Source organism: Mesitornis unicolor, unplaced genomic scaffold (genome assembly GCF_000695765.1).
Source record: "Mesitornis unicolor isolate BGI_N332 unplaced genomic scaffold, ASM69576v1 scaffold39799, whole genome shotgun sequence".
NCBI classification, from domain to species: Eukaryota; Metazoa; Chordata; class Aves; order Mesitornithiformes; family Mesitornithidae; genus Mesitornis; species Mesitornis unicolor.
The window spans coordinates 1-12,362 of NW_010207322.1; the positions used below are offsets into that span (position 1 = coordinate 1).

General features: G+C 40.0%; 1 protein-coding gene across 1 annotated transcript; it reads left to right on the forward strand.

Annotated features, from left to right (window-relative positions):
• Positions 1-357: 357 nt before the first annotated feature.
• ZFP64 (ZFP64 zinc finger protein) lies at positions 358-9,255 on the forward strand. The gene is made up of 5 exons (XM_010192092.1): positions 358-649; positions 2,063-2,224; positions 3,199-3,261; positions 3,878-4,129; positions 7,927-9,255. Exons 1-5 carry the CDS (start codon positions 358-360, stop codon positions 9,225-9,227), a joined length of 2,070 nt encoding a protein of 689 aa, XP_010190394.1. The 3' UTR covers positions 9,228-9,255.
• Positions 9,256-12,362: the final 3,107 nt, after the last annotated feature.

Genomic DNA, 12,362 nt, shown 5'->3' on the forward strand with positions numbered 1-12,362 from the left:
GGGGGAACCCGGGAATCTGGGTGAGCGCCGGTGCCCGCATAGGCCGTGAGGGTTTACGGGCCGCCTGGAGCGCCGGACAGGGCGGCTCCGGGTGGTGGCCCCCGGGCGAGCTCTCTGGAGCGAGGCCGCGGACGGTGGGCGAGTGCCCTCTGCGCGGCTGATCCCCGCTGAGACCCTGAGGCCATCGGGGAGATGCGCCCGGGGGCATGGGTGGCTCGGCGGCCCGCAGCGGGGATTCCGCTGTTCCCTAGTTTACTCCCGCAGCAGGGTCAAGCTACCCAGGGACCGAAGGCATTGGGTCGGCGGGATGGCTGTGTGCCAGTTTGAGCAGTTTCACCCATTTCATAGAATCATAGAATGATTTCCATTTGCTCAGGACCAGCTCTTGATCGTGCTCCTGTCCCCACAGTTCCCGGTGGCACCACTGTGCTGGTTGAGCTCACCCCCGACATCCACATTTGTGGCATCTGCAAGCAGCAGTTCAATAACCTCGATGCCTTTGTTGGGCACAAGCAAAGCGGTTGCCAGCTCACCAGTGCAACGGCAGGGGCCACCAGTACAGTCCAGTTTGTGTCGGAAGAAACGGTGCCATCGACACAGGCACAAACCACAACCAGGACCATTGCTTCGGAGACCCAAACCATCACAGGTATTATGGTGTTGCATACCAGGAGCTTGAAAGCGCTTGACTTCTGCCAAGTGGCAATGTTACGTTGCCCTCTGCTTGCATGCCCCTGTCACACTAAGCTAAAATAACAGTTTTCAAATTAGTCGTCATGTACCTGCAACCAAAGGAAGAAAAGAAAAAAAAAAAGTGGTGTGCTGACTTCTGGGTTTTGGTATGACAACGGTTACTTAATTTGCTAATTAAGATACAAGTTCACTTAGAGAATTGCTTAAGTCTAATGTGTTGTATAACCAACTTATTCAAACTAATTGTAATTGTCAATACTTATGAAAAATAATCAAATTACTATGCATTTTATTCGTTAGGAGTGCTCTTGATAAAAAACAGACACAGAATTGCTGACAGGCACCAATCCAGGCCTTTTAATCTGAGAACACTGCATTCCCTAATGTTGCTCCCAGAACTAATTGGCAAGAAAAAAGAATACTCAAAATTTCTGCCTATGCAAAGGCTCAAGTGAGGTCCTGATACTGCAGACATTTAAATGAAACTAGAATTTTGTTCTGTGTGTGAAGGTTTGCCTTTCTATATACAGTTTTGTTTTATTTTGGTCTGGGACCTTACTAAAATCCAAATTATTTGACTTTAATTTGGATAGACAAATTAGGGCAGAGAATCTGGAAGAGCAGTGAAGCAAACTGAATTCAAGGCTCACTTCCAGGAATTTTTGTATTATAATCCCTCAGCTCAGTGTGGGTTTTGGATGAGTCATTTTTCTGCTTCGTATTTACTCATCTTTAAAATGAGGGCAGTTATATCCTTCTGCCCTTTTGGGGTATAGCATTGTTTAATTGATTTAAAAGCTGCTACTTTGGCTGAGATAGCTGTTACTCACAAGAATAACAGGTGAAACTCAAACCAGAACAGTTGAAAGATGCTGAACTTTTTTAACATTTTTTTTTAAAATTGTTTGTATGATGCCTTTTTGATGACATTTGCCATATAAATAATTCAAGACTTTTTTCTCCTTTGGGCTGTAGCATGGCCAGTATTGAATAATAAACATATCTTTATTCATGTGAGACCTGGACAGGCATCAGAAGAAACTGAACTTCTGAAGAAATTGAACAGTGCATTCAGATAGGATTCGGAGGGACACAAATGGGCCTGCATAGGGTTGTACTAAGTTCAGCACAGCTCATGAGGTCCTGACAGAATTTTCACTGATAGCAGGATAGTAAGAAAGAAAAGGTTTTTTCCTTTCCCCACCTCCTGGTGAATAGGAAGCCAGGAACAGGAATGTTGCTGGGGGTGGGGGTCTGGGGAGGGGACCCACAAAACAGAACAGAGAAGTAGTTAATGAACCAGAAAATAATTAGATTTTTCTGATTGGAGAAGTTAATGTTCTCAAATTGGTCTCTCTCTTGTGTTTAGTTTCTGCACCAGAGTTTGTTTTTGAGCATGGCTATCAAACATACCTGCCCAGTGAGAGCAGTGAGCCTCCAACTGCTGCTGTCATCTCAACACCACCAAAAGCACGTTCAAAAAAAGCCACTTCTTCACTTACACAGAAGAAACTAAACTGCTGCTATCCAGGTAAGTTGTGGACTATACCTTCTTCCTTTTTGTTTTAAAATTGGTAGGTTTCATACAGTGATATGCATGGTAGCTCTCTGTCTTAAGCGGAGTTAAGCCATGCAGAATCTGGAAGACATCCCACTTCCTAAGGATGTGATGTACGACCATTGATACCAGTAGTAATTTTGCTATTGATTTCACATGTCCTTAGACTTTGGTGCTTTGCTGTGGTGTACTTGGCACCAACGCAGTGGGTTTGCATATAAACATTGGCCTATGCCCATACTCATAGCAAGGTAAGGGCAGAGGCTTGTTACATTTTTTATTACTGTCGTTGTATGTGAGATATTATTTAGCGTTGTATGTTTTGTCTTTGGTCAGTTAGGATTTTTATAAAAATGGATTGCACCAAAGTATTTGAAGACCTTAATGAGTGAAAACCATGCAATATGCAGAAAATGTGTGCAGAGACAGCCATGTAGATGAGTAGTCATATTAGTGATGGCAGAAGTTACAGTCTGGTTTTGCAAGCTTACTTTCATTTGAAAGGCACATTTCAAATGCTTAGTGTTCGTTTCTGTGCTCTAAAACTAGTGCTTTCCACTTGGACTGAATTCCTGAATGGTGAGCTGTTTGCCTGAATTCCCAGTGGCACTAACTCGAAGTCGTACATGGAATTAATTAGTTCCCCCAGCATCCCCTGTGTACTCTAAAAAGCATCTCAAATCCTATGCAGAGATTCCAGAGACTTTGTTTCAAAGCTTGCAGAAAACGATAATGTAGGGAGTGAATTAGAAAACTGAAGTTCATAGGTAACCCGGTCACTATTTTAAGTAGATGTGAGTAAACAAGCTAGGGAATTCATTTTATGTTAATACTGAATTTTCAAGAAATTGTTCTTGAAAGAAGCAATGCCCAGAGTATGGTAGTATATTTTTATTATTTTGTTAGGCTTTCCTTGAATTTAATTATATTAATCTTACCATTTTCAGGTTGCCAGTTCAAGACTTCCTATGGTATGAAGGATATGGAACGTCATCTACGAACACACACAGGTTTATATAGCTACTATATTTTATTTTTGGTTGGTTTCCTCTTTTTGGCTTTTTGCAAAAACATACTTTCCCACAAAATAACTTATCTGTAGTTAAATCAGATAGAATGTACAAGTATGTCTGCACATGCTAGTATTGTAGCTCTCTGTGCCTGGGGAATTGCCCTTTTTGGGTAAGCCATGTCTCACTATGGGTAGTACCACTCACAACTATGAAACATGAACATTTACTTTGATTTAAGGCACAGTTAAATTTACGAGGTGCAGAGCATATGTTTATCAGGGTGCAGTGTGGTGGTGGTGCATAAACTGAGTTTGTTCTTCATATGGAGCAGTGATTCCAACATGTCACTTCCCTTCCTGCTAAACTGCAATTTCAGTTGTAAAAGGAGAAAGTTTCGAAGGGAGAAAGTTCTAAATTTGTTTCACTTGTGCATGCAGCCTTCTGGAGCATAGAAGTGTTCTTAGGTGATAGGATGGCTGCTTAAATCCTACGCCCAGCTTTTGAAAACCAACTCCATTTCTATGAAGTGTTTAGTGTGTGCCTTTTTTTAATTGCAACAACATCATCTGGTGCAAAAATTCTTGATGTGTTGATGCTCTTCTGTTTGTTTCAGGAGACAAACCCCATAAATGTGAAGTTTGTAACAAGTGTTTTAGTCGTAAAGATAAACTGAAGATGCATATGCGTTCTCATACTGGGGTGAAGCCTTACAAATGTAAGCACTGTGACTATGCAGCTGCTGACAGCAGCAGCCTCAACAAGCACCAGCGCATTCACTCCAACGAGCGTCCGTTTAAATGCCAGATCTGTCCTTATGCAAGCCGCAACTCTAGCCAGCTAACTGTACATCTCAGATCCCACACAGGTAAGTTGAAACTAAAATTCAGATCTGTAAACGTTTGAAGGTCATAGGCAAGATTTTGGAAGATGCACAGGCATCAAGACACAGGAGAGGGCCTGTTCAAATTTTCAAAAGCACTTAAGCATCCAGCTTCTGCAAATTCCTTGGGCATAGAATCTAATAGAGCAATACAGCTCTACTAAAAATACCTGGTATCAGTCAAAAGACAGATCTGACTCTTGGTAGCTTTTCTCCTAAATTGATTTTGAAACTGCCTGTTAGATGTTCCTAAACCAGTACAACTGAAGGATCTAATTGATTGATTGATTGATTGATTGATTAAGAGCATCTGGGTTCCTATCTGTGTGTCTCAAATCTGGTCCACTACATTAGAAAGACTAAAATTACTTTAAAATTGAACTAGTTATATCAGTACAAACCTTAGCCGCATAATTTAATTTTTCTTGCATCAGTAAATTAGGAAGTAATTAGCAGTTTAAGTTACATCTTTTTTTTTGACCTTTCTTTGCGGTACCTTCCATGTGCCGACTGGTGGACTTTAACACAGTAGTATGAGCAGCCAGAACTATATTCTGCCCACACAATTTTTGCTCTATGGATAAAAAGCTTAAGCCTCAGGCTTATAAACACTGCATCATTTCATGTTTGCATTATTCGCCTAAGTTTCATTTTAATCAGATTTCTCTTTTATAGATTGTTCCTAGAAGAGATTTGCTGTAAAGATACTGCTGTAGAGTTGTCTTTTTACAGTTGTCTTTGTGTGTTGCTTTTTGTCTAATTCGGGGTACTGGAGTAGTTTCTGTGTTGTCTCATACATTTGATTAGTTCTGTGAATTTTAGCTGCAAGGTGGTTATGGTTCAGTGATTACTAGATTAGCTTTGAATCTATCCTACATCTGATTCTGAATTCGAGTAGTAAACAACATTCGTTCAGATGTGTGCAAGATGGGATTTATTTTGAGTAGATAAAAGAAATAAATCCCTTGTGCATTGTGAAAGGAGGGGAGGGTTAAACCAATCTGTCTCTAGCAGAAAAGACTCTTTTATACCTCACAAATCTGCTGTGATGGAACAGGCAGGACCATCAGGCAGTTGTTTTACAAGGTTCCCTCTTTCTATTGCTATATAAGATGTGATGGTCAGTCAAAATAGTATGGGTTGTTACACAAAGTTATGTTAGTAAACACACTAGTCAGAGAATATGGTATTGCATTTTCCCCATGTCACATAAGAGCACGCAGACTTGTGCATTGATGTACATGGACAGGTATGCTCTGAATTTGTCTGTGGGAGAACCTATGAATGATCATGATTCTCTTGTATTTCCAGTAGAGTTAGATTTTTGTGGCATTAAACATTGCAATAGTTTGGAAGAGTTTTTAGGCTGCCTTCTTTCTTTTTGACAGATCAGTCTGTTGTATCTTAAGCAATTACGCTAAAATTGAAGTCTGTAGTTTTGCTGTCTCTTCCACTTCTCCAAAATTTTTGTAAAAAGACTTTTGATTTGCTGAAAGGAGGCAGAAGAATTTTGAAAGTAATAATTTTATTCCTGTTAGGTTACAAAGCTGTTATGTACACAGCCAATTTTAAGGCAAAAGTAAGACTGGTATGTAGAATATATCACTTACCAGAATTAAATTAGTCATTCTCTAGAAAGTGAGAGTAATCTACATTGCTCAGCGTGAGATCATCTGAATACCATTACTTGTAGAACTAGTCATCTAAGGATCAGTTTCATGTTAATTTGAGTAAAACTACTCTTACAGTATTAATAATTCCAGGATCAGACACTTTTTAACCTATATTCTGTCAGTGTCAATTATGTATGGATAGAAATGTAAAGAAATATAAGTGATGGACCGCTGTTTAAGTAAACAGAACTAACATACTTTGCTATATTCAGTAAAATTACTAATTCTTTTTCATATATTTTGCTACCCTGTATGTGAAAATTGAGTCATTGAAATATGTACTGTGCTTTCATCAGCAAAGTAGATAAAAATTCAGTAGCTGACTGTGCAGCTGAGACTGTAAAATAAACTAGATGAACGAACAAACAGTGCATCTTCATTAATAAAATCTGTTTAATATAGATAATACACCATGTATCTCAATTATTAAACAGATACATGGATTAGCACAGTAGGCCACAACTTGATTTGAAAAATACGCAGCTAAGCCTATGACATGTGTAGCTGTATAAGCAAATTATGCAAAATTATACAGCTATCACAAACTCTATAAAATATTAACTCATAAAATAAATCAGCCATTTGCAGTTTGATTATTAAAGAAGTTAAATGCTTGCTGAACTAAGTACACTCCTTGCCCTGCCAAGGATGTCTTAGAACCTAGTAACACAATTCTTCCACTTACTCAGTATAATACCTACCTAAAGACTTCATGCTCAGGTACTGTAGAGAACTACATACTTATATTAAAGACAAAAAAGTGAACAGTTATTTAGGTGGGTTGGTAGGTTTGCTTTGGACTTTTTTTTAATTACTTCAGAATAGAATCACTGATCTTTACCCTAGAATTGATTATGGACTGAACAGAGTTACGATGTAATTTGGTCATGCATGTTGTGACACAAGCCTGCAAATAAAGAAAATGCAAAATAGTGGTTTAGATTCAGGCAATTCAAATGGTTATTCGTGTAGGTTGTCTGACATAAATAGGCTTAGAGAGATCTTGCAGATGAGTGTATTTATTTTTCATGCTTTGTCAGTTAAGGGTTTGACCCAACTTTAAAGTACATTCTTAGGATTCTGGATCAGAATTGCTAAAAGCAGAAAAGAGACTTATATTTTATGTATATTTTATGTTTTCATGAATGCAAACTGATACCACATGAATACAAACTGATACTTGAAGTGATCTGTGGAACTTTATTAAGTGTGCTACATGGGGCAGATATCTCTCTTTTAGTCACTGTATGGCCGGAAAAACACAAGCTTAATGTTACTTCTCTGCATAAGCACATTTCCCCAGAGTCACAGACTTGAATGCATGTTTCATTAGTCTCACATTTGTCTTTTCCAGTTGCATTTATGTAGCTGTGATTCCTCTTTTTTTCTCTCTATAACTAGTAATGCTATGATTGCGCAGGCACCTGACACTGACCTAGTTATGGACTTTTGTCTCTCCCTCTCCCTGTGTTCTAGACAAGAGTTTCCACTGCCTTCCTGTGCCAGCAATAGTATTTGTGCTGCACCACATGAACCACGCCAAAAATATAGTTAGTTTTTTCTTGTCAGCTGGTCTAACTCAGCTGTATGGTTGAGCAGTAAGGCTGGTGCCCGTTAAGTATCTGTTTCTGCAGTAGCCTACCATTTACTTAGGCTTAAAGTTAATGTACAAGCCTCCCTGTAAAGCTTGTAGTGTTAACCCAAGAGTTGGATGTGTTTATGTAGTTTTCTTAGACTTAAAAATTATAGCATCTGTTAAAGTTAGTGTTTATTAATTTTAAACTAATTTCATTCAACTCTCACTGATGAATGAGAAACTTCAGTCAATTCACTTGCATGGTTTTACACACAAAATGAACTAAAAATGGAGAACATCTAACACGCAGATGTGAAGAAGCAACAGATGTGGGCAGGCATGCTCATGGAGAATTTGCAGACAAATATGCCAGGTGATAAATACTGTGCCGTTAAAGTTCTCTACATCTTGAAAATACGTTGGAAGTTTACAGGTATTTAGAACAAGTCAGCTGTACATAGTTCTTTATAGCATTGGTCTCTCCAGCAGATCTTGGTATCTCATCTGTAATGTGGACTCTGTTGTTTGTACAGGAGATGCTCCTTTCCAATGTCAGATGTGTCCTGCTAAATTTAAAATCAACTCAGACTTGAAGAGGCACATGCGTGTACATTCTGGTGAGAAACCTTACAAGTGTGAGTTCTGTGAGGTCCGGTGTGCCATGAAAGGAAACTTGAAATCACACATTCGTATCAAGCACAGCATGGAAAATACTCTCAAGTGTCCAGAGTGTGAATTTCAGTGTGGAAACAAAACAAGCCTTCGACACCACATAAGAACTCATCAGCCCGAACAGCCGGTGAAGTGCTCAGAGTGCAACTACTCTTGCTCCAACAAGGCAGCTCTGAAAGTGCACGAGCGAATTCACTGCAAAGATCGACCTTTCAAATGTGAATTCTGCAGCTTTGATACCAAGCAGCGGAGCAACCTGACAACTCACGTGAGGAAAGCTCATGGTGACAAAGTCAAGACCAAGAAGCAAACAGCAGAGAAGAAGGAAGGAGACAGACCAAAGCAAGGTGGCTCCAGGCAAGTTGCCAAATTGGATGCCAAGAAAGCATTTAAGTGTGACTTGTGTGACGCTTCCTTTGTCAGAGAAGATTCTCTTAGGAGTCATAAGAAGCAGCACAGTATGTATAATGGATCTAAAAGTAATGAACTGGCTGTTCTGCAGCTCCAGATGGATTCCAGTCGGCAGACCAGTGCTCCAATTACTGTCAGTCACCTTCAGGTCCCAATTCAGGCTGCTCAGGTTTCTCCATACAATGAGGGAAGGGTCAAGATCATTGTGGGTCACCAGGTCCCTCGGACTAACAGTATTGTTCAGGCTGCATCAGTGAATGTTGTGCCTCCTACGTTAGTTAGCCAGAATCAGGAAGACCTCTCAGCTAACAGCCGCTTACAGCTCCTGGGCCAGGTCGGTTTGTTGGCACCACCTCCATCTTCCATATCTCAAAGCGAAGCAGGGCCTGTGGCACAACCAGCGGTTCTTCTCACAACCCATGACCAAAGCGATGGAAATGCTTTACATCAAACTCTGATTCCCACTGCTCCTGTCAGCAGTCATGAGGCTTCAGCAAACCAAGCTTTCATCACCAGCTCTGGAATCAGCTGCTCTGACTTGGAAGGCCTTAATGCTTTGATACAAGAAGGAGCAACAGAAGTGACTGTGGTTAGTGATGGAGGTCAGAGTATAACAGTGTCCACTTCAGCTCCACCTCCTCCTATCTTTTCTTCATCCTCGCACACAGAAGCCCCTAAGCAGACCTATTCTATCATTCAAAGTGGAGCCCATACGGCTTTGCTGTGTCCAGCAGACTCCATACCAGATTAGTCACAACAAAGTACTTTTACTAAACAAATTTCAGCCTCAGAGGCAGTGCTGATTTCAGCAGAAATGCACTGAACATAAGTGAATGCAGGATTAGTCCTACAAAGCCAAATACCTCCCACTTACACACTTTACTTGTCAGTACATGGAAACATACATCTTGTATATGAAAAACAGGATGTTTGTATTTATTTGCCTCTATTGAAATTGGAGGCTGTGATCTTTGTAAAATCTGATCATCGAGGCAACTGTTGACAGTTTCACTAAGCAGTAAGCTTCCCAGAATATGATTCTTGTATTGTGCTGGCTAAAATAAGGAAGCCTCACCTTATGGGTGGGTTACCTCCACAGCAGACTCATTCTTTTATGCACGCATGAAAAGGAAATAGTCCGAGCCATTCTGAATTATGTTTTAAGTGAAGTCTGCTTCAATTACATGCTATGTATGCATCAACTGCACCTGGCTGATTGTTGATCTGTAAGAAACGTCAACTACTGAGTCTAATGGAGCCCTAGTAAAGTTTAAGGGGAGGTGTTCCTTGGTATCTGCAGAGGTTGCTAGCACCTGGCACTTAATCTGGAAATGCTTATGAAGAAGATCAGGTGATCATTTTTAGAAAACAAAATAATTTTGTCTGTCAGTGGTAACTAACTCTTGTTGGCAGGAACACTATTGCAATTATATATATGGCACAGGGATCTCTGTCAGAGGCACTCATGTTTTAAAGAACAAAACAAAACAACTGCAAATATATTTTTTACAGACACTACCTAAATTTTGGATTTATTTTGAGGCTGCCTGTTTGTAGTTGCATGGGTGGTAAAAATGCATCACATTTTGGTTCTGTTCTTTTCAGGTCAAAGGGGAAAAAGGAAAAGATTGAATTCATTCAATTTAAAATAAACTAAGAGATTCTAATTCAAAGTCTGAAACTCTAGCATAAATTCAGATTGGATCATAATGAGATAGTAATATTTCATTATATGATGCACATTTCTACCATGAATGAATTCTAGGCTGTATTTTGAACTATGCAATATTACAGTCCTGTCGGGTGAGCATTCTTCTTGTGGTCGCTAATAATGTCTTCACTACTAAACTATCTAGGTGAAGAACAGACTCTCAGCTCTGTAGGTCACTGGATCTGCAAAAGTCAGAGATTATTTCACAGCCAGACAGCATCCCAAGGACAACTGTTAACATACAGGAAGACTGAAAAGAGACTGTTATCAAAACTAGCTCTGAGATTCCCTCTTGGGAAATCAAAGTCAAGTTAAATTTCACAGTATTTCTAGGGGGAGAAATGAATGACTGCTTTATATGCTAGAAACATGCTTGGAAAACTTTGAAAGATTATATAATTATGGTCACTTTCTGCATAGGCTTTGTGTTTAAATTGTTTAGCTTATACAGCCTTCATTTTGTGTATGTTGGGGTGCTCCCCCCGCTCCTTCCCTCTGTATGGTATGCACTCTATGTACAGTGTAAGGCTTCCTGATTTACAGTGACGAGTAGGAAAATGCAATCATACCTCACAAGTACAGTCATATAGAGTGTTCTTGAAAATGTGATCTTTGTTTTTTGTTGAAGTAAGGGTTGTTTAAACTTGAATGCTCTGGTCTTCATTATTTATGGGAAATAGTGTTTTTGAATATCTATATCTCTTCTGCCTTCCTAATCCTTGATTCTAAATTAATGTTCTTTTAAAACAAAGAAAAAAAAAACCTTCCAAAGAATCTTGGTTTTAAAATCCAGGTTTTGATTTGAACTGTCTGACAGTGTGCCTGACTCCTGTGGATATCAGAAAAGACCACACTCCAGTTACAGAGAGAAACTTCATAAATGCTTAATTAAAAAGACGTTATTAAAGACTTGTTTCCTAGCCCTATGCTGCATTGAAATATTAAGCAAGAGTTTTACGTTTGAACTGCTGAAATACACTGACAGTTGTGTTTGAGGGTTTATTATTTCCTACACTTTTTCTCCAACTTTTCTGGTGATACAGATTTGTCACCTGTTCATTATCTCTTCCTTACACGTAGGTGATTTAAGGAGCTGACAAGACCCAGTTCCCAGTCACTGAGCACACCTATTCTTATATAAATTAGAAATAGGCAGGAGGTTTTTACTACATTAGATCACTGCAGAACATTCATTGAGAACAATAAATTGAAAGCCTAGATACTTTGAATTTTAATGATGGTTTTGCTGTTTCATGGCTCTCCAGTTGTGCTTCATTTTTGTGCCTGTGGCACAGACCAAATCATTACATTTCAGCTGTGTTGGGACTACTTGGAAGATAAAAGGCATCACAGGTAAGTGCTTGATCTTATTGTATGTGGCCCCTGATACCCAGGCTGTACATGATGACTGCAGCAGCATAGATCAAACTCTTCTTATCTTTGAGTTAAAACGCATGGCATAGTAGCAGTTCTTCACTTAACCCATCTCCAAATGCATGTGTACACACGTGCATGATCTAACCCATCAGGCTATGTACAGTGTTCCTGTACGCTGGGCCAATAGTTATTGTAAACACTAGTGAACGGTTGAGTACTTGCAGTCCTGTTACAGTGAATACACATTTTTCACCCAGTTTACAGTGGGTCTAGACTGCGTGCAGCATGGAGGGAGGAGATGCTTCCCAGGAGCACGAGTACTGGTCAGGGCTGAGCTGCTCAGTCTGTGGTGACGGGCAGCTGAGGTGCAGGAGAGCAAACTCAGGGAAGTTCAAGGCTGTTGAAATTCAAGTCTGTTTGACCTGGAGAGAGAGGGGGGCTCCTTCAGGTCATCTCAATGGTCCAGTTTACTGCACTGTTCCATGAACAGTTACACCAGTGTAGCAAAGTAGATGGTAAGCTACAGCCACTCAAACCAGAGATGGAGCAGTCGGGAGATTTCTCCCAACTGCTTTTGCCAGTCTGTAATACTGAGTGACACAAATGGTGACAGCAAATTATTTCTAAGGGAATAAGGGAATAGGAGTAACTAGTCCATCAGTGATCCAGCTTTTAATACCACTTACGCATTTTCCCTTTATTGCAAGGTAAGAATCTAAATTGATCTGCCCTCACATACTTGGTTTTGTCACTGGTAAGTCTGCCTCTGTGCTTACTCACACACCATCTTCCCAATAT

Excerpts from the sequence above, each read along its gene's own strand:
- ZFP64 (XM_010192092.1), top strand. The coding sequence starts at position 358 with ATGATTTCCATTTGCTCAGGACCAGCTCTTGATCGTGCTCCTGTCCCC. Across the intron at positions 650-2,062 it reads GGAGACCCAAACCATCACAG|TTTCTGCACCAGAGTTTGTT; the intron begins GTATTATGGTGT and ends TCTTGTGTTTAG. Across the intron at positions 4,130-7,926 it reads ACATCTCAGATCCCACACAG|GAGATGCTCCTTTCCAATGT; the intron begins GTAAGTTGAAAC and ends TTGTTTGTACAG.